Source organism: Sceloporus undulatus, chromosome 7, assembly GCF_019175285.1.
Source record: "Sceloporus undulatus isolate JIND9_A2432 ecotype Alabama chromosome 7, SceUnd_v1.1, whole genome shotgun sequence".
Taxonomy (NCBI): Eukaryota; Metazoa; Chordata; class Lepidosauria; order Squamata; family Phrynosomatidae; genus Sceloporus; species Sceloporus undulatus.
In genome coordinates, this window is record NC_056528.1 from 26,988,129 (window position 1) to 27,010,649 (window position 22,521).

At 46.1% G+C, this 22,521-nt stretch overlaps 2 protein-coding genes across 4 annotated transcripts in view; one reads left to right on the forward strand and one right to left on the reverse strand.

Annotated features, from left to right (window-relative positions):
- DAZAP1 (DAZ associated protein 1) overlaps positions 1-14,950 on the reverse strand; it is a 47,127-nt gene extending 32,177 nt beyond the window's left edge. The window contains exon 1 of one of the 3 annotated variants that reach the window (XM_042478243.1): positions 14,663-14,950. In XM_042478243.1, the coding sequence (XP_042334177.1) occupies positions 14,663-14,694 (32 nt within the window). In that variant the 5' untranslated portion in view covers positions 14,695-14,950. The remainder of the gene's footprint in view (positions 1-14,662) is intronic. The other 2 variants (XM_042478244.1, XM_042478246.1) reach the window with 2 other exon arrangements.
- Positions 14,951-20,324: 5,374 nt separating this feature from the next.
- The window catches only part of LOC121937117 (HAUS augmin-like complex subunit 8), a 149,296-nt gene continuing 147,099 nt past the window's right edge, over positions 20,325-22,521 (forward strand). Inside the window, exons 1-3 of the mRNA XM_042480034.1 lie at positions 20,325-20,559; positions 20,666-20,716; positions 21,900-21,955. Of these exons, the coding sequence (XP_042335968.1) occupies positions 20,361-20,559; positions 20,666-20,716; positions 21,900-21,955 (306 nt within the window). The 5' untranslated portion in view covers positions 20,325-20,360. The remainder of the gene's footprint in view (positions 20,560-20,665; positions 20,717-21,899; positions 21,956-22,521) is intronic.

Genomic DNA, 22,521 nt, shown 5'->3' on the forward strand with positions numbered 1-22,521 from the left:
AAGTTCAACAATGAAAGACCCAGGCACCACTAACACCCATCAGGCCCATCTCTTGCATTAAGCTTCAGCCCTGATCTAATTATAGATCTAAAGAACATTTCAAACTCCTCCCATCATCCAAATCAGAGTATTTGGGGTATAACAGAAGAACAAGCTAGTAAAATGTGGGCTAGACTGTGTTACTGGTAGATGGATTTGTAACTGGTTGACTGACCGACCCCAAAGGATGCTCACCAATGGCTGCCCTCATCTTGGGGAGAAATGACTTGTGGAGTGCCACAGCATTCTCTCCTGGGCCCAGTGCTATTCAACATCTTTATCAATGATTTGGGTGGCAAAATACATTCCCTCATATATGACACCAAATTAGGAGGAGTAGCTAATACTTCACAGGGCAGGATCAGAATTCAAAATGACTGTAATAGATTAGATAGCTGGGCCAAAACTAACAGAATGAACAGAATTTCAACAGGGAGAAATGTAAGGCAGAAAAGAAAAAAGATTCATACATATAGGATGAGGGACACCTGGCTTAACAAGACTAAATGTGAAAGGGGTCTGGGAGTCTTAGTGGACCACAATTTGAACACGAGTCAACAGTATGATGTGGCAGCTAAAAAAGCCAATACAATCCTAGGCTGCATACATAGAAGTATAGTGTCTAGATCAAGGGAAGTAACACAACCAATCTATTCTGCTTTGGTCAGGCCTCACTTGGAAGACTGTGTCCAGTTCTGGGCACTGCAATTCAAAAAGGACGTCGACAAGCTGGAGTGTGAGGGTGACCAAAATGGTGAAGGGTCTGGAAACCATGCCCTATGAAGAGAGACTTAGGGAGCAGGTTATGTTTAGTCTGGAGAAGAGAAGGGTTAAGAGGTGATATGATAGCCCTGTTTAAATATTTGAAGGGGTGTCATACTAAGGATGGAGCAAGCTTGTTTTCTGCTGCTCTAGAGGCTAAGACACAGAGAAATGGATTCCAACTACAGGAAGAGATACCACCTAAAGATTAGAAAGAACTCCCTGTCAATAAGAGCTTTTAGTGGAATATGCTGCATCAGAGTGTGAGGGAATTTCCATCTTTGAGGATTTTAAAAAAGAGGCTAGAGGGTCATCTATCTGAGGTGCTTTGACTGAACGGAAGGGGGTTGGACTGGATGACCCCTGCAGTCTCCTTCCAACTCTATATTTCTATGAACATCCATGAGAGGAAGGACCCCAAAAACCTGTCTGGGGTTGCACTGCCTCCCATTATTCATTCCCAGCCACTATTTTCACATAAGATTCATCAGCAACTGCAGTGGCTCTTTATGGTACAGGAGGATGCCAAAGCACTATAAAGCCCTGCCAGCAGGAAGGGCAGAAAGCCTCCTTTGATTTTGGAAGGAAAGATTACATTAAACTTAGATAAAAGGGAACTTGATGGTTTCCAACTTCAGCCCATGCCCACTGTCATGACAAGCGCCAAGAAGAACCCGTTTTTCTGCTCCTAAGAAAAAAATTAAATGTCTGTAATCAAAGGAAACTGTTGAATTATGGATGCTGCTATAGAAGAGCCATAAAAAGGAGGAAATATCACCGATTTCTGGCACTTACACTCAGACGCAGACTTATACAACATGCAAATGTTGAGATCCAGAAACCTCTGCCCATTTATGAAGTCTAGCTCCTCTGAACACGTCTCTGTTTTCGACTTATCTCCGACCAACAGCTGCAATCCAAGCAATTGTTCCAAAGCTCAGGAGTAACACCCTCGAGGCCCAGTGTCTTAATTTACTCCAAATAAGAACGAGCAACTCACAATCAAAAGGCCTTGCAAACAGGGTGCAGCAAGTACAGTGACATGTTCAAGTGCCTTGTGCTTTCCAAGTAATATTACAAGGCTACCAGTTATCAGCTTAAGACACAGCTTAACAAAACAGACAATGAAACGGAGCGGCTGAACTGTCTTCAACTGTCAAAAAGAGGCAAGGGCACAAACAGAGAGCAGACGGCCCAACTGGCAAACAAGCTATAGAGAACTCCCTAAGCACAGTGACATAATAACCCCAATGGTGGGGGAGCCAGGTGTAAGGCAGGAGGCGATGAAAAGAAACGGAAAAACTAATTGTGTCTTTGCTTCTGGGAAGCTGGGAGCTTTCAGTACTGCACAAACCTGGGCCAATGTTAAGCTCACCAGACACATGAACACAAAGAGTCAAAATACCAGATCAGGCTACTTGTCTCCTGAGTGGCTCTCTGGGGTCTCTGGCAGAGAAGGGTCTTTCCAGCCACCTGGTACTTCTCAAATTAGATGCCAGGCATTGAACCCAGGATGTCTGGCATGAAAAGCAGGTGTGCCACCACAGAGTTATGGTATAATCCCATAATTAAGGTTAGCTGTAATTGTGAAACCCACTTCTATATTTTCTAAAGTGAGTGAGCTGGAAGCTTTTTGATATGGAAAACGGAGAAGAACAGGTCCGCAAAGGTGTACAACTAAATACACAAGGGTGGGACAGGGACAATAAAATACAGCAAGAGCCAGCCCCCTTGGTAAAAGGCTGGCTTTGGCAAACATCAGTTGCCTGGGTGTGTGCCTATGTCTAGAACAGTTAAGAAAGTTCAGGGAAACTATGCATGGATTATGGCGACATCTTGCAGTGGTCTAACCCTGAAAGAGATCATATACCATTCCTTCTCACCCCACTACACGTTGTGGTGCAATTACAACTGTAGTCATGATGTTGTAGTTCCAGCAATGGCTGAGCCACCCCATGTCCACCATTTGTTACATGGCATCAAGTTGATTCTGACTATTTGGTAAATTTTATTGTATATTGGTTTTATGGACGTTGTATGTGTATTGTTTTATTGTTTGGGTTTTTGCAAAGGCCACTGGCCAAAAGCAATAAAGATTGATTGATTGACTGATTTTGACTTGTGGCAACCCAAGGAAGTTCAGCAACACCTTCTTCTGAGGCAAAGTATGATTTGCCCAAAGTTTCCATGAAGGGGGTTTCCAAGAAATCCTAACCCAACACTCCAACCGCAACACAATGTTGGCTCCACACAGACCTAAAATTCAGTTACTAATAGCAAACCTAACACTCCACGCTCACAAGCAACAAAGAAATCCAGAATGAAACCCATTTGTATGATTCGCAGAGACCACGAAGAAGAAAGACACTTTCACCCATTTTTCTCCCAAGAACGAAGAGGAAAGAAAGCTGGTTGACATCATGGCTTTGCCTTGTCAGCTAGATCCAGAAGAAATTGGATTGATATGAGCCACGCCATAAGAATGACTGTCATTACACAGCCAGGGCCCTTGGACACATCACTGTAAGATGTGTCTAAGAACTAAGGAGACTGAGTAAGAACGAAGTGTCCCTGAGAGAAACTTTGCTGTGTAAAGGATCAACAGCACTATGAACTTTAGTAGACTGGGTAGCAGGAGAAAGGCAGAAGTGGGAAGTCTCACAGATCTGCAGCACATGACATAAATTGTACACAGAAGGTGGTAATTTTTGACATCTTTAGTTAAAAATAACCAGGCGCCAAGTGATGCAAAATACTGCTGAAACCCCCCAAACCACTTCATTAAATAATCAGTACTAGTGGCTCAACAGTGAAATGGAGTGGGATGGGATATCCTTCTGTCATTAAGTGCATGGGAGGAGGTTAATGAAAAATCTATTTCTTCACAATGTTTGCATCCGGTATTGTTTAAAAAGAAAAAGCATGGTGCTGAAACTAGGAATCCATGTTTTGCCCTACTCTTCAGGCCAGAATGACATGGATCAATATAGGGAGCGTAACAGAACTCACCTTAAGGAATTCCTCTGAACTCATCTGTCGACAATTAGTTAAAATGACTGAAAGTTGACAAAAAGCCATTTCCTTTCTTTAAAATGTCCAGAGTACAGTAGTCAGTGCAATGACACAAATCCCACCCTCAGTGTTTCAGCTCCCTTTAATCATGTGTGATGCCCATCAGTGCAGTACTGAAAGCACAGAGTGTTCCTACAGTGCGAGGTTGTGTGGGGACACTAATATTATAAGATGTTGCCACCATTGTTACTAAAGCAGGATCCTGGCATTTGCAATGCTTGTGTTATCACAAGCTTGGCTCAAAGCAGGAGTTACCAGGGTATCCAGGCCTTCAACTATAACACAGAGTGCAAGAACACTTTAAAAGGCAGCCTGCTGTTCAGCAGTGAAAAAGCTCCGGGAAAAAGACAAGTTTTGTGGCACACCAAGGGTTAGGTTAGGGCAGTGATGGCGAATCTTTTAGAGGCTGAGTAGGTTCGCCATCACTGGGTTAGGGGGATGCAGGCTATTTATTCTCCTCAGATGCTGCTGCTGTTGTGTGAATTCAAGTCAACTCTGACCTAAAGTGGCCCTATCACAGGATTTTCTTGGCAAGATTACTACAGAGGAAGTTTGTCATTGTACTACTTTAAGGCTGAGAGTGTAACATGCCCAAGTTCACTCAGTTGGTTTCCATAAACTGAGCGGGTATATGAACCCAGATCTTATAGAATCACAGAGTTGGATGAGAGCCCCAAGGGTCATCCAGTCCAACCTCATTCCGCCATGCAGGGACTCACAATCAAAGCATCCTTGACAGATGGCCATCCAGACTCTGTTTAAAAACCTCCAAAGGAGGACATTTCACTACACTCTAAGGGAGTGTGTTCCACTGTTGAACAGCTCTTACTGTCAAGACATTCCTCCTAATGTTTAGATGGAATCTCTTTTCCTCTAATTTGAATCCACTGCTCCATGTTCTATTCTCTGGAGCAGCAGAAAACAAGCTTGCTCCCTCCTCAACATGACATCCTTTCAAATATTTAAACTGGACTATCATATCTCCTCTTACCCTTCTCTTCTCCAGACTAAACATACTCAGATCCCCAAGTCTCTCTTTAAAGGCATGGCTTCCAGACCCTTGATAAGCATGCCCTCTATTGTTTCATTCAAGCTATTGATAAAGATGTTGAATAGCACTGGGCCCAGGAGCAAACCCTGTGGCACCCCACTGGTCAGTTCTCACCAAGATGAAGAGGAGCCATTGCTGAGCACCTTTTAGGTTCGGCCAGTCAACCAATTACAAACCTACCTAAGAATTCCATTTTCTAGCCCACTATCTTGTTTGCAAGAATATCATGAGGCACCTTGTCAACGTCTTTACTTGAAATCTCCTAGAGTGCATCACTCAAACCACTATTCCACTCTCTTTCTGATCTCTGGTGCAGAATATTAATTTAAGCTGCCTAAACAACTTGCATACATGGAGGTTCCTGAGAAATTCAGTCTTCTTTGTCTAACAAAAGGTCCTGTAGCCTCACAAAGGATTTGAGACAAACTGGATTTAAAAGGCAGTAGCCTTTTGTCTTGCTAATGGAATTTAAATGTTATTTCCTGGAGTTTAAGAAACTCCCACAGTACCCACATGGCCAGAGGGAAGAGGGGCCTGCCTATATGAATATCCTTCCATACCATCTGAACTGAGGACAACAATCGCAGTATCTTGACAAAATGCAGGCCTATGACTAACATGTTTCTCTTCTCTTGTATGATTTTTATCACCTTTGCTTGATGAAGAAGCCAGTGGAGCTTCAAAAGCTTCCACTGTTGTTAGCTGGCCTCAGGTCAGCCCTGAAAGAAGTGATCCTCTGGATGAGACATTTCCAAGACCCTTCCTCCTCCATTGCTCAGCTTAGATACTGCAAGCTGTAGCCTCCCTAACTGAGCCTAGCTATCTGGTGTGCTGCCTTCCTCTCTTTCTACCTTCTACCGTTCCAGCTTTATTGTCTTTTCTAATGCCTTGTGATGTGGCCAAAGTACAACAACCTCAGTTTGGTCATCTTGGCTTCCAGGGAGAGTCCAGGCATGATCTGTCTGCATTTGTTTATCTTCTTGGTTGTCGATGGCATCCTAAGCACTCTTCTCCAGCACTACATCTCAAATGAATTGATTTTTTTAATCTACTTTCTTCACTGCCCAGCTCTCATGTCCATACATAGTGAATACAATGGCTTGTATGATTCTAACTTAAGTACTCAGTTGTATATCTTTGCTCTTTAGGAGCTTTCATCACTGTCCTTCCCATTCCTAGTCTTCTGCTGATTTCTTGACTGCAGTCTCTGTTCTGATCAATGTTTTAACCAAAGTACAGGACCTCTTTTACACTTCTGATTTCCTCATTGTCTAGGTCTTCCATGGTCACTAGCTCACTCTTACTATAAGACTAAAGCAATTTGAGCATGCTGGCACCAGAAAGTAGATTAATATTCTCACTTTCCATCAAACTCTGGGCAAGATATTAGGGCACATATAAGGCCATCCAAGTGGTTTACCGGCTGATAAGAGCAGTGGAACCCGCAAGAATATTAATATGGATTTAGCTTTACTTGCCTCGGAGTCTCCTGTGGCATTTTCTCATAATAGGTTCTAGGGTCACCATAAGTCGGAAATGACTTGAAGGCACACAACAACACGAACAACAACATATCATTTCCTCTCATTGAAGAGGCTCAGGGCAGCAAACAAAAACATTTTTTAATAAAACTGCATTCAAATGGCTATAAAAGATAATGCTTTCTAAACCAAGCATCTCTCTCAGCAAAAAGGAATCTGGAAATCTTTAGAAGAAAAAGCTGGGAAGGATAAAAGACTTGTTAGGGCTGCATATAACTGCTAAAAAGTCTTTCCAGTGGTGTTCGCTCTACATTTGATTGCTTATTTGCAAACATTTTAAGACGTGTCTTACAACAGCTGGAAGTGCAAAGCCTTCTCCTCTGAACGGCCATTTTAATCCCCTAACATCATTCTAATTTATTTTTGACAGATATTCAGACAGACAAACAAACAAACAAACAAAAAAGCAGGGTTTCCCAAGGTCACGTAGAACAGCTGTTTGTAAATAAAGAGCTATTTATACACAGCTCTATAGATGGCCAGAAACTAAGACAGTCTTGGCCCTTGGCTTTGTGATAGATGGATTCTGGTAGACTGAGCAAATGCAGAACTAACCAGTACGACAGCAGCCTAAGGAAGAGAGTATAACATATTAAGACGGGTTGATGAGAAAAGCAAGTTACTGTACATCAAACAGTTCAAGAAAAACCACTCATCCTCCAGTGCCTGGCCTCTACCATTTACCTGTTTTTCCTGCAGCTCATCTTTGCTACAGGAGGAAACTTGGGTGTTTCTGACACCTAGCTTTGAGCAGTTTCCTTTAGTGCTAAACATGTGATGGAAGTATCAAACCGAAAGGGGAGAAAAAATTAAATGACTGGAGTACTGTGAGAGAATCGTGAAAGGATCATGGGCTCCCTTCGCCCCCAATATAAAATGCACCATGCTTCCCCATTTCACACTGATTCCACCAAAGCTGGTGAGATCTGCTTCTAGGTACGCATGCGCAAGATGTGGCTGGTCACCCGTGTCCTTCATTTACATCTTCTGCATCATTCTGACTCATTTGTTTGAAGTATTCACAAGGACTTTTGCTTGCTAAGCACTCGACAAAATTCCTCTCTTTTGTAAATTGAAGAAAGTGAGCTGGAACTGATACAACATTAAACTTTGGTTCTGAAGGGTTCTTGTACCAGCCATGGTTTGCTCTGCCCCTGAACATGACTCTTCTGTCCATGCTGTCTTCTGTTTCACCACATCTTCATAGAAAACCACACAAACCCAACTAGCTACATGAGTTTGCCTGAGGTTTCAGCTCTGCAAGGGGGCTTTCTTTTGGCCCCACTACCATCCGAGGCACATTTGGAGAGAGCCTTTTCAGTGACTGCTCCTAGGTTGTTGAATTCCCATCCGTGGGAGGTTTGAATGGCCCTCTAGCCACACTTTTGGTTCTTAAAATTTTAATGGGGTGTATTGTGCTTGTATCCTTTTTAGTATGATTTAATTGCATTTCAAAATGTTTGTACTTTGTGTCTTTAACAGAATTATTAGGCTTTTAAAAATTGTCATGCTAAATGTTTTTGTTTAACTGAACTTCGTTTTAACTTGTGGTAGTTACTTTGAGTCCCGTGTTGAGAGAAAGGTGGGCTAGAAATGAAATATGTAAGGCTTGTTTTTAAAAACTGTGGCCACACGGAGCAATGAAAAAGCCATGCCTGCCCATGCATGTAAACCCTTCATGTGTGTGTTTTGCACTAAAACCACCAGGGCATCTTGCACTAAATATAGTCTCCTATTGCAGCCAAACAAATGAACTAAGGGGAACCACTTCTGAACAAGCCAGTATATTAAACTATGTTTTGCGGTTGGTTTAATAGCCTAACCTTTAATGACAAATTCCCAATGTGTGCAGATGGGAAATTTCACTAAATCCCAGGGAGACTTCTTGCTCTGTCACCCAAACCAAGGGTACAGTGAGCAAAAAAGCGGTGACAGAGCCATCCAAACAAGTCAATGTGTCAAAATCCATTAAGACCTAGAAACTAGAAATCCTACTTGCTGTTCAGAGTTTTGTAAAATTCTTGAAAACATCCACAACTGATAAATACTAAATATTTTGAAGCATCTTTATCGTGATTGTGAAAAAAATATGCTGTTCTAAACACAGGACACTTAAAGTCTGGACACTTGAACTGGACGGGAGTCTTGTGTCTTTGAGACTGAAAGCTGTGCTGCCATCCTTTTTTTCGCTTTTGAAAATGGAAAGAGAGGCTATCCATTTTCCAGCCCCAACAAGCAAACATTACAGCAAATGGTTTGCAGAATAAAAGAAAGAGGCTCCTCAACCTCTCAAAGCTTAACATTTAGAAGTAAACGGTTTACAGACAACTCAGCAAGAAAAAAAGGTGAAAAGGGTGATAGTGAATTAGAGATATGAAGTAAGCCGGGGGCATGGCAGTTAAGTTTCATGGGCTTTAAGAAGGTCTGATTTCAGGGAGAAATGCTTTTTCTGCCTCAGAAAAAGACAAAGGCAAGCCCTCTCTGAACAAAACTTGGCTAGAAAACTCTGCGATTGGGTCGCCTTAAGTCAGAAATGATTTGGAGGCACACGACAAAAAACCCAGAGCAAAGCATCAGAACCTGCAGCGTGGAAACCTTTCCCTAGAGCAGTGGTTCCCAACCTGTGGGTAGGGACCCCTTTGGGGGTCAAACGACCCTTTCACAGGGGTTGCTTAAGACCATCGGGACATACTTGCATGTAGCAATGAAAGTCACCACAACATGAGGAACTGTATTAAAGGGTCACGGCATTAGAAAGGTTGGGAACCACTGCCCTAGACAGAGGGCAAGGCTTTCTTTTAGTCACAGCTCAACATCCCGCATTCTGGTGATCTACGTGCCAATGCTGGCATACTGTCACAACACACCAGCTTGCTTCCCCCACTCTAAGAATGGCTTGACAGCACAGGGAGCCCTGTAAGCGAACCAAAAGGTATAGAAGCACAGCTTAAACATTATGGGATGTCTACAGTGCATGCTTATTAAAACACCTTTTCTAAGTGAACATCAAGAGATTTCAATGCCAGGCTTATTTCCCTGCAAACAGCAGTCGAGCGCGTGAGGGTTTAAATATATTCCTTCGGCTCCTATACACTGCAGAGATCCTGCTCAACATTTGGAGCATGGTGACTAAGAAGGACATCTACAAAGAGACTCAACTAGCCTGCTATTTTGAGGTTATAGATTAAAAGCATGCAATCCCTTAGAAGGCTTTACAGAAGTAACTCCCCCTCCACCAAAGTGAGCCATTCTCCCGTCTGAAAAGGATCTGTGGAAATCTGTCCAGGAACAAGAAACATGAAGGCATGTGGGGCACCCAGGAGGTCTTATCTGCATGTGGCAGGGCAAAGTAGTGAAGGAGATACCGAAAAAAGAAACTACTTTCAAACCTCTGCCCTACCAGTTTGGGCTCTCAGCATCCCCAGAGGCTGAAAGGAAGGGATGCCTTTGCCAGCACAAGTGGGGCAAGCGCATACTTTGTGGGGAGCATTGATGAGTCACCATGTTCTCTCCTACACAGGTGTTCAGCCTCCTTCAGCAGCAGGAGGCTACATAATAGTCTCAGCAGCAAAGCTCCCAACGCAAAGAGCCATGCTTGGTCAACACAACTAGGGGAGATGCAAGGTGGGGCATGACTGAACAACCAATCCTCCCCTCATCCTGAAAATGTGGAGAAGATGCTCAGAGAAAGACCGGAACATTTCACAATGTGTACAAAGCAAGGAAGAGGAGGGGCTTGAGAGGGGGAGAGCTGAAGAGACTCAATTGTGAAGGGATCTCCTTATGAGTTGGAGCCACAGCTGCAGGAGACAAGGGTCAATTTGCAAGCCACTCTCAGGTCTTCAGCACTGGAAGACCCATGTTAGAAAACCGGCAGAGCAAAGCTATTCATGCCGCAGGAGAGAGGGGGAAATTCTACCTCACACACAAAAAGACTGGGGCACTAAATGTTTCAGGAACTGGATGTGAGTCTGCCCTATCAAGGCAAAGCACTGTACATCTGAAAGTGAAACATACGACGTGTCTCAGGAGTAACTGAAGTGCCCTTGAACAGTAACCTCCCCTCGCTAGCTATAAAGGCATTTGTGGCTATTGGTGTGTGCTTTCAAATCATTTCTGACTTATGTGATGCTAAGACAAACCGAATAAAGGAGTTTTCTTGGCGTTATTTGTTCGCAGGGAATTTGCTCTTATCTTCCTCTGAGGTTGAGAGAGTGCGACTTTCCCAAGGTCACCAGTGGATTTCCACAGCTGAGCAGGGATTCAAATCCTGATCTCCCAGTCAAACCACTACATCATCCTGGTTCTCTATAAACACATGTATGATCTGTTCATACATGTCATTGTATGCCAAAGTGCGGAAACAGACTGGAGTTATGATCATCTCTACAAGCTGAAGGTTCTTGATGCCATTCCTGTTCCAGCATCCTCAAAGTTCAATCATTTGAGTAAGATGGTTGCCTACCTGCACTAGGTCTATTATTATGACTCCCCAACCATCAGAATTTATAGGCTCAATGGCAGTAAGGGTCTCCCAGTCTTTCTCCCAAGAGCGCCAAAGACAAATATGAAGTGACCCATTTCCACATCGCATGGATCTCCACAAAGGGGTATGTGCTCCAAAAGACTCACCAATAGTTTGCCTGAAAATAAGCAGCCCCAAGCCAACAGAACCCTCTGGCTTTAGAGACTGTATGTTGTTACTAAATGCTATTGGCTAGAGAGAAATCAGTGGCACGTTGTCTTCATGGGCTTCTGGAAGAACATCTGCTGGCTATGATGGGAAGCTGGATACTGGACTAAATGGCATTATGGCAGGTCCAGGAAGGCTGAGTGGGTTTGTCTGCCCTTCAGCCCTTGGCCTCAGAGCCCTCACTCTGCCTGAATCATATTATCTTGCTTTCCTCACTATTATTATACACTTTTTTCTCTTGCACTCTCTGAAAACTCATCTATCTCCCCAAAATATAATGCACATAACCTCTTTAAAAACACAGAAAATAGTATCATGTATTATTCTGAATCAGACCCTCCACTTATAACCTCCTCCCCATCTACCTTTTCAACCTCCTCACCGGCAGTCTCAACGTACCCTCCCCCTGGCAACTCCTTTATACTGACAGAGAACATAGATTTCGCCTCAGAGGACAAAAGTGAGAGAGAAAGAGAGAAATAAAGAAAGAGATGGCGCAGAGAAAAGCAAGGAAGTATCCTGGCCCACTCAGCTTCACCTTAACTGCTCCCTCTGAAGAGAGAGAGATCCTTTCCATTAACTAGGATCCAACGGCTCCCTTTTCCTGGTGCTACAAATGGACAATACAAGTGGGGTACATCTTGACACTTTTTAGGGAGCCCCCATGTGACCACCTATCTCTGTCCTCTCCAAACTGCTTCCCCCTTCAAACCAGGAGGAAACAAAGGCCTGTTACAGACTGCCAAAATAAAGCTGCTTCGAGTCTCTTTGGAGGGATGCTATTTAAATGACGCATGGGTCCTAAGAGTCCGGAGGTTGCACCAAAGCCACACTCCATTCCTAAGCACTGGAGGGCAGCTTTGGTGCAGCTTCCGGATTCTTAGGGTGCATGCATCATTTAAACAGCATACCTCCAAAGAGACCCAAAGCAGCTTTATTTTGGCAATCTGTAACAGGCCAAAGGGAATATCTTTCATTAAAGACACCTTCAGCTTCGCAAACACCATCCTCCCTTTTTGGTCATGGGGAACAGCTTTCTACTGATAAGGCTCCACTGGCACAACCTGACCTGTGGAACCAAAGAGAGCGAGCAAAAAAGGATGAGTGCAGTTCACTGGTTGTTCCTGAGAAGCACTTGCTTGGTTGGCTCTTTCCCCCACAGAGAACCAGTGGGGGGTGTGTGTGTGTATGTGAAACTTGTCTCTTGAGATTCTCCCAGCCCTCCCAAGCTTTTACCAACTCCTCCTATATGCACATGTGTGTGCCTTCAAGTCACTTGTTGGTTTATGGCAGCCCATGAATTTCGTGAGGTTTTCTCAGCCAAGGAATCCTCAGAGGTGGTTTTTCCACTCCCTTCCTCTGAAACAGAGCCTACATTGAGGGTCTCCAGGCCAAGTGATAACCAGGGCTGACCCTGCTTGGCTTTAAGTTTTGTGAGACATTGAGCCTTCCAGGTCAGAGAGCTCTGGGGCCACAATAAACTACAATTCCCAGGATTCCTCAGCACTGAGCCAAGGCAGTTCAAGCGGTCTCAAACTGAATTACTTCTGCAGGGCGTTTGGGACCAAAGTTATGGTGACCTTAGCTCTAATTGCTGTAGGATAAAAACTATATATGCACACCGTTTACCAAAAGTCACTGAAATTCAAGAACAGGAGAACTTTGGGTTTGTGTGACAATCCAGAGGCATCTTTTTTTCTTGTGAGGAAAACTCATCTTAGGAAAGGTGAAAGTGCAAAGAAAGCTCAAAGTGGAGGCACTTTACTTCAGGCAGGAGGACAAATTGGTCCCCCCCCCCAAAAAAAAACAACCCCTCAGGCACAAAGCAAAACACATGCCAGAGAGGGGAGAGTAAGGGTCCCCTTCCTCTTCTTCTGTCTCCCTTCCCAGACATGGTTCCCTTGTGAGTAAACATATAGAGGCATCTATTTGCTTCAATGGCTCTCTCCTAACTATAGGGCTTAGGCCAGGGTTCTAAAAGAAAAGAGATTCCGTCTCAATATGAGGATATGTCAGGAACGCAATATGAGGACTGTCAGGAATTTCCTGATAGTAAGGGCTGTTTGACAGTGGAACACACTCCTTCCTCAGAGTGTAGTGGAGTCTCCTTCCTTGGAGGTCTTTAAACAGAGGCTGGATGGCCATCTGTCAATGGGGATGCTTTGACTGAGAGTTCCTGCATGGCAGAATGGGGTTGGACTGGATCAGGGCCCTTGCGGTCTCTTCAACTCTATGATTCTATGATTCTAAGAAGAGACTCCATCCCAACATTAGGAAGCACTTCCTGACAGTAAGAGCTGTTTGAGAGTGGAACCCACTCCCTCTGAGTTTGGTGGAGTCCTCTTCCTCAGAGGTCTTTAAGCAGAGGCTGAATGGCCATCTGTCAGGGATGCTTTGATTGTAGGTTCCTGCATGGTGGAATGGGGTTGGACTGGATGGCCCTTGGGGTCTCTTCCAACTCTTCCATGATTCTAAGACATAGCTTTGTTAGTCTGGAAAATCATTATGTGAAGAGATCTTGTAGCCCTTTTGAGACTAATTGAAAGAGATAAATTGTTACCATAAGCTTTCTTGGATGTGAGTCTACACGCTACATTGACAATACCAAAAAGATGTTGAGAAACCGGAGGGTGTCCAAAGGAGGGCGACTAAAATGGTGAAGGGTCTGGAAACCATGAAGCCCTATGAGGAACGACAAAGGGAGCTGGGGAAGTTTAGCCTGGAGAAGAGAAGGTTAAGAGGTGGTACGAGAGCCCTGTTTAAGTATTTGAAGGGATGCCATGTTGAGGAGGGAGCAAGCTTGTTTTCTGCTGCTCCAGAGAACAGGACCCAATGGAGCAATGGATGCAAGCTCAGAATGGGATCGGACTGGATCCCCGGGGTTCCCTCCAACTCTGTGATCCTATGGTTTGTCTTTCAGTTGGACCTACCTCAAAGGATTGCAGTGGAGCCTCCTTCTTTGGAGGCTTTTAAGCAGAGGCTGCCGGTGTGTGTGTGTGTGCTTTGTGTGCTTCGATTGCGACCCTTGGGGGGGGGGGTGTCTCTTCCAACTCTATGCTTGTGACCCAGTCTCTCCTGGCTAATGTGAGGGAGGGGGGCTACAGGGAGGGAATTAGGGCGCCCTTGGAAAGGGTTAATGGAGGAATTATTAGTGGTGGGGTTATGAGGGTTATTGGGGGGGGGTTGTGCCCCAACGACCCTCACAACCCCCCCCCCACTATTCCCTCATAATCCCCTCCATTCTGAGTTGGGTTGGGAGGGGGCTGGATGGAGGGGTCCTTGGAGGGGCTTGTGAGGGAGTCATGAGGGAACAGTGGTGGGGGTCCCTTCCCCCCTCAATAGCCTCCATATCCCCTCACAGTCCCTTCCTAAACCCTTCCAAAGGCTGCCTCCATTCAGCCCCCTCCCAACCGGCGCTCTGCCCCACGTGACCCCGCCTCACGTGACCTCCTCCCCTCGACCGTTTGTCCTCCCTTCCTTTCGCTCCTCGAGGGAAGGCCTCACCCGATTTCGTCGGCGCCCCCGACACTGTTCATGGTGGCGGCGAAGGAGAAAGAGAAGAAGGGAGAGGCCCGGGGCTGAGGCCCGGCCGGCCGGCTGCCTGCCTTGCCTCTTCCTTCTCCGGTTCCCTCAGGCGGCCGGTCTCTCTCCCTCCGTTCCGCTGCTGCTGCTTCTTCCTCCTTTTACCTCAGACAAGAAAAGGGCCCCGGCGACGACGAGAGAGAGAGGGGCTGCTGCTGCTACTGCAGCGCGCAGGCGCAAGCGCACGCGCGCCAACCGCCGCTCTGGGAACCACCGCGCATGCGCAATAGGCGCGCGACCGAGCCTTTCCCCCCCTTCCCTTCCTTCCCTTCGCCTCTGTTGCTGCGGCTGACGCTTCCGCCTCCTCTCTCCTTTCTCTCGCTCCTCATTGGCTGACCTCGCCTACGGGGTTTCCGCGCACCAGAGAGGGGGGGTCCTGTGATTGACAATGCGCCTGCGCCGCCGACCGGCTTTCTGAGGGACATTGCAATGCGGCACTGCGCATGCTCCGAGCCGAGAGGGCTGTGACTGACAATGCGCCTGCGCCGCCGACCGGCTTTGTGAGGGACTTGGCAATGCGGCACTGCGCATGCTCCGAGACGAAATGCATGATGGGAAGTGTAGTTTTTCTGTCAAGAATCCTAAAAAGGCTAGGGATAGGAATGACCTCTATGAAAGGACTAGATAACAGCCCAAAAAGCCAAGATATATAAAGCTGGACACTTCATGTTAAGGTTGTCCAAGTCGTTCTATTCCTTATCAGCGTGAAAGAGTTGGAGAATGAAGAAAGCTGACAGGGGAAAAAGTCATTTGAGTTGTGCTGAAGTGCTTTTTGGAGTTCAGTCAACAAGGCCCCTCCTGTGTTCAGGGTGACCAGGTGTCCTCACTACAAAGGAGGACAAAGGCACCATAAAATGGAGGACATTTGAAGGAGAAAATGGTGGACATCACCAAGTAAAAGCTAAAAACACATAAATATAAACCCATGCTTCTTAAGCTGCATCTACACTGGAAAAATAACCCAGTTTGGCACTGCTTTAACTCCTTCTGGCTCAAGGCTATGGAATTCTGGGAGTTGGAGTTTGTTGTGGGCCCAGAGCGGAGTGACCTGAAGGCAAATGACACACATATGCGCACACACTTCTGGCTTGTTTGGTGTACCGCCAGCTCTACTGTCCTCTTCCTTCATGGCTATGTGGCGTGTTGGCATCACCACAACCACCGATGTGTATTTTCCCATCAGAGGCTGACCCACAAAGTCTCGGTGTCCATTTTACACACAAACACACAAGAGCATCTCTGTCCCCAACCTCCAGCCCACTCCTGTTACGCAATGCAAGTGAGGGATAGCTGTAGAGCAGCGATTCCCAAACGCTGGCCCTTCCGATGTTTTGGACTTCAGCTCCCAAAATCCCAGACCGTTGGCCAAGATGGAAGGTAAAGCCCCGGAAGCTGAAGTCCAAAATACTTGGAGGACCAGAGTTTGGGAATCACTGCTCCAGACACTCCCAAGAAATGGCTGGCATGAAAGAAAAGCGTATGAGAGATTGAGAGAAACTATATATTTAGGATTGCTTTATCTCTCTGTGTGCTTCACATATGCATTTGAGGAACACTGTTTGGCCCTAAAAGGCGCAGTTAGAATTCCTCTCCCAGAATCCCCCAGCCAGCATGGGGATTGTGGGAGCTGGAGTCCAGCAAGATCTGGAAGACCAAAGATCAAGAAACAATTAAGTGTGGATGAACAAAGTGGTGATAGAGACACTTCTTTTACTAGCAATTCAACCTCTGTGGAAAGTCAGTTGCTGTGTAGGCTGATACGCTCTTCCCAGTAGGAGCTACAACAGTAGGAATCATGCACTCCTCCAGGTTTGGTTTGACTGCAGCGCCCAGCGTTCCTCACCACTGGCTTTGCTGCTTAGGGTTGCTGGGAGTTGCAGTCCAACCCTGATCCCCACCCTGCTCTCAAAACACATTTCTGGGGGTAAAACAGGGACAGCTGGACTCTCGGGAAGCTTTTTCCCTTCCCTCTCCGTCTCTTTTCCTTTAAATGTGGGGGGCTATTGCTGCCTGAGTCGGGGAATGAAAGGCTGCAGCTGGTACCAGACATTGCCAGAAAACTGACCAGGACAACAACAAATCTTGTTGGGATGGTCAAAAAAAAACACCCCAAGACCTCCCCTCCAGCAACCTTTCCCCCAAATGAAAGAGTCCAGAATGTGCTGCATTTGAAGCATAACTTAGCTGCACTACCCTTACAAAAACCAGGGAAAGTAACTTGTTGTGTTACTTCCAAGTTGTGCAAAACGTCTCCACAAACTTCACTGAGGTTCAAAGGGCCACGTAAAGTACGCACAGATCTCTTTTTCTCTGTGCCTTCCTTTAATTCTAACTTAAAGCGATTGAGGCTAAACAGCTTGAAAGGGAGGCCAAGCAATCTGTAACAGACAATCTGGTACAATGGACATCCATAGCTCTATGTTGACCTCAAATACCAGAGTCTGTGGAGCAACAATAATATGGGATGGCCGGCCTCTTTCTTTACTTATCGTATGCTCCAGTGTGACAAACAACCTGGATTTTGGCTGCTGTTAAGAGCATACTAAGCATTTGCAAATACTGTAATAAAACACCATATCAAGTGCGGACGAACACAGCAAGGCTGCGCTCTCCCTTGCTCACACACCGTTTTGTATAGTGTAGTAGCAACAGGTCACACAACTCATTTTGGCAAAACAGGTGCTGTACATAATTCTCCACTTTAATGGTCTTTCCTCATAAATCAACCTTCTCCCCTTGCCCCAATCCCAAGAACCAAACATCCCCTTGCCTTTGCTGCAAATCTGGCGCTGTTTCGGTTTAAGTACTATAAAGAGTGTTCAGAAATGGGCACAATCACCAAAATAATTGCAAGGACAACAACCATAATCATAGTAATAGTGATGGTGATACTAATAATAACAGGAACAAGCTTTAAATAAGTTGGTCTTAACTGCCCAGCAGAATGGAAGCATAGGACAACACCTGGAGCTTTCTTGGTGCAAAATACTTCCAGCCGTGGTGATGGGAGACTGGCGAGAAGGAGGAGAGGAAGACGCCTCAGCCATTGAACACTTAACGCCACCGAAAATGGCACACCTGGGACAGGATCCATCCTGGCTTTGCTTGGTTTTCTTCCTGCGGGTTCTTTCTCTGGCCACACAAGCCAGCCCCAGACACATTGGACAAGGGGAACTGCTGCTAGAGTTTGGGGGACTGGCTGGAGCTGGCTCACTCCGTGGATCACAGTTATGACGACGTTCCTATGGGTCTGTCCCCCATGGTGCAATGGATCCCATGGCTGTGCAGTGGGGGTCACATAGATGTCTCACCGCTGCGGTGTTTGTGGGTTTCATTCTCCTGGTAAATGAGGTGGTAGGGCTTCTCGTTCTCCTCCATAACCGAGTTGCTCAGCTCCGAGTCCGGCAACTACAGCTCATGGTGGGACAAATGCTCCACAATGCCAGCGCCCAGTACGTTGATGGTGGTCCTGAGCCGGTCCCTGAAAGTGACAGTTCACAGCCTTCACAGAACCATAGAGTTGGAAGGGACCCCAAGGGCCAACCCCTCCAACCCTCTGCCACACAAGAAGACACAATCCAAGCCCTCCCTGTGACAGGTGACCATCCAGCCTCAGTTTAAAACCCTCCAAAGAAGCAGAGTCTGCATTGGAAAGAGAAGGGAGGAGGTTAAGAAAGTGAAGAAGGTATGAGTAGGTATGTCTGGAGGAGGAGAGATCAGTGAAGAATGAGGATAGAGAATGTGCAGGAGATGATAAGGAAACTGGAATGGTGGTTGTAGGGTTGAAGGACAAAGAAAGTCATATTGAGGAGAGAGCAAGCTTGTTTTCTGCGGCTCCAGAGAATAGGATCCAGTGGAACAATGGATGCAAGCTCCAGGAAAAGAGATTCCAGCTCAACATTCAGAGGACCTTCCTGAGAGTAAGGGCTGTTTGACAGTGGAACACACTCCTTCCTCAAAGATTATAGTGGAGTCTCCCTCCTTAGAGGTCTTTAAGCAGAGGATGGATGGCCATCTGTCAATGGGGATGCTTTGACTGAGAGTTCCTGCATGGCAGAAGAAGGGGGTTGGACTGGATCTCTTGGGGTCTCTTCCAACTCTACGATTCTATGATTCTCTGTATAGAGCAATATGTTTACACTAAAATTACAAAAATATTCCATAGAAAACCATATCGCAGTTTCCCATCCTCTACTCCAATTCATCTAATCTGTTTACTGCAGATTCCCATGCAGGCCTTGATCCTCAAAGTCTAATTAAGTTTAGCTGCTTCCACAGCAAACCTTGCAGTACTGAACATGACAGACCCAGTTGTCTTAGCTAACTGAAGGTGGAAATGTCCAGATGTGGCAATGGTTGCAGAAGCCTAGATTGGCCACAGCTGGCGTCCAGACACTGAAGGTCAAGGGAACCGGACTCAATATAAATATGTTGTGTCTTCAGTTGGAAGAGGGATTGGGGTCTATGGTGCATTATAGCCACTTGTATAGGAAGAGGCTAGGCTTAGTGGTCGCCTCATGTACCTCTGTATATAAGCACAACACTGTTCTTTACTGTGTGGGATAGTGTGGTGTCGGTGGGTAAGAGTCTTCCTCTCAGATCCAAGATGGCAGTTTAAGGAAAGGCACGAGGGACAAGGAAGGCAGGCTGGTTCTCCTTCGGTCCCTTTCTCCTGCTTTGGATGCCTGCAGGCAATCGGCAACACCTGGGATGTGTGAAGCCTGCCAGGACCATGTGGCACCCTTGGCCTGGAAATGACATGGATGTGGCCACTAGGTGGGACTGCCAAAGAGGGAACTCTAGTTCAAGTGGCAGCAGGTGCGCATTAGTCAGCATTTGGGAGTTGTGCATCATGGGACATCTGATCCACAGTCCTTGGAGATTGTGGTGGAGTCTCCTTCCAATCCTTGGAGGCTGTCTTGAAGCAGAGGCTGGATGGCCATCTCTCAATGGGGAGGCTTTGACTGGGAGTTCCTGCATGGCAGAATAAAGGGCCTGGGCTGGATCAGGGCCCTTTTTGGGGTCTCTTCCAACTCTATGATCCTGGAATTCTAACCTGCTCTCTTTTCTTGCATTGCATCTTATTTATCTGTTGTATTTGATCTGATTGTATTCTCTGTATTCTTATGGCTGTCATCCACCTGGATTCCTTGGGATTGGGTGGGCTATCAATACATCATCACCATGATCATTATTCTGACCCCACTCTCCAGCCAAGGCCCTCAAGGCGGCTTACAGTGTGTCCTTTAGGCCTTGAGGCCTCCTTGGTCCAGAGGAGGCTGGCCATCCTTTGAGGATGCCCTGAGGATGGATGCCATGTCTCTCTGTGAGGCTGAGAGAGTGGCACTGGCTCTCCTTCAGGCCCAGCAGAAAGTTAAGGCTTCCAGAGGGAAGGAGGAGGACGAGGAAGCACGTGCCTAGGTTGCCATGGCAGCCGTAGAGGCGGAAGTGGGGCTGGACTACAACTCCCATGATGCTCGAAATCAATCACGTTCCTTGCTGTTGACCAAGAGAAAGCGGTGCCTGCGCATGCGCAGCTGCTCCAGAGCGGAAGTGGGCCTCTCTAGGCGCTGCCCTTCCGACCCTTTCAGTGGTGCCTGCCTAGTTCTGGGCCTTGCGCATGCGCGCTGGTGTCCGTGTCTTCGTGCCAGGAGCGAAATGGCGGGAAAGCCTCCTTCGAGCAGCAGCGGCGGCGGGTGAGAGGCCTAGGAAGCCGGGAAGGAAGGCAGGGAGGGAGGCCGGCCTCTGGGCCTTTCTCTCACGCTTCTCTCTCCTCAGGAAAGCCCTCCAGGAGCCCGAGGCAACGCCCAAGCAGAAAGGTGAGGAAGGGATGCATGGGCCATTGGCCTCCCTCTTCCATCTCTCTCTCTCTCTCTTTATTTCATTCTGGCTGTGTTTGTTTGTTTGTTTGTTTGTTGTCTTTAGGGGGAGGAGCCATGCCTGACGCTGAGCCCGGGGCCAGGCCCAAGAAAAGAGGTGAGCAGCTGCATTGGTCCTTTGGATTGAGCCTTCTTTTTCATCGCACTGATATGGACTATTATCATTTTGTATTGATTGATCTTATATCCTGCCTTTCTCCCAAAATAGGAGTCTCTTGAAGGGGTTTGTTTTTCATAAAAAGAAAGGAAGGTATAATGTCTTGGAATTTAAAATTATGATAGATAGATAGATGGATAGATGATAGATAGATAGATAGATAGATGATGGATAGATGGATAGATAGATAGATGATGGATAGATGGATGATAGATAGATAGATGGATAGACAGATGGATAGATAGGTAAATGATAGAGAGATAGGTGATAGATAGGTAAATGATAGATAGGTAAATGATAGATAGATAGGTAAATGATAGATAGATAGGTAGGTAAATGATAGATAGATGATAGATAGATAGATAGATGATAGATAGATAGGTAAATGATAGATGATAGATAGATGATAGATAGATAGGAGTCTTGGAATTAAAAATTGTGTGTGTGTGTGTGTGTGTATATATATATATATATATATATGTCTTGGAATTAAAAATCCTTTTTGGAAGTGGGAATGAAATGTTGTGTGGATGCAGCCTGGGTTCTTAGCTCAGCTCAGACGTTGGAAGGCAGTGTCTCTGAGCATCAACAGAGTGGCTGCCGCTCATTGCTTGAGCAGCTGCACTTTGCTTTACTGACCTGGATTCGTCTGATGTAAACACCTTCAGAGGAAGGACTCATGAAAAAAATAATCCGGTTCAATGCCACTTTAACTGCCCTCGGCTCCATGTTGTGGAATGCTGGGATTTGTAGTTTGTCGTGGCATCTGACAGAGATGGCTAAACAGCTCCTCAAAACTACACATCCCAAGAGTCCATAGCAGCACGGAGCCATAAGGGAAGTTAAAGTGGTGCCATCGTGAGGTAAACGCTCGACCCTCTTTTTGTGTCTGGGGGGGGGGCTCTTAGCCTCTCAAAATGGTGGCTTTTAGTCTGGACCCCCCCTTCCCAAAATTCTGGCTACATCCCTCCTTCCTTTCTTCCGCAAGGTGTCCATCTGCCTCTTAGCAAAGCCACTTGGCTGAAGAAGAGATTCATGGGCCATTGGCCTCCGTCTTCCATCTTTCTCTTTCTTTTATGTCATTCTGGCTGTGTTTGTTTGTTTGTTTGTTTGTTGTCTTTAGGGGGGAGAGTGGTGCCGTCCAGATACATGGACTATAAGAAGAAAACCATGGGGAAGGTGAGGCCCAGATTTGGAACCATTTATTTCCTCGGTGTTCTTGTTTGTCTGTCGTCTTTAAGACCTATGTAAGGCCTTGGGCATAAGAAAAGCTGGCCATTTGCCTTTTCAAAAGGGAGCAACCCTATTGTTAATGTCATGTAAGTCTGAAGACCAGAGAGGTAAGCTATTCTGTCGTAAGAGTGACTTCGGACCCAAACACACTGCAGAAATAATCCAGCCTGAGGCTGCTTTAACTGCCCTGGCTCAGTGCTAGGGGATCCTGGGAATTGTAGTTTATTGTGTCACCAGAGCTCTCTAACAGAGAAGGCTAAATGCCTCACAAAACTACAGTTCCCAGAATTCCCTAGCATTGAGCCAGGGCAGTGAAAGCAGTCTCACGCTGGATTGTTTCTGCAGTGCGTTTTAACCCTGCAGAGAGTCACCTCTCCGTTCTTATGAGCCAATATTGCTCACAAGTCAGACCTTGGTTTGTTTTCTGCTTCTACATGAGCTGAATTACATCCAGGAATGCAGAAGGGACTCCTTTTCCCCTCTCTTCTAATTGAAACAAACAGGCAGGGATC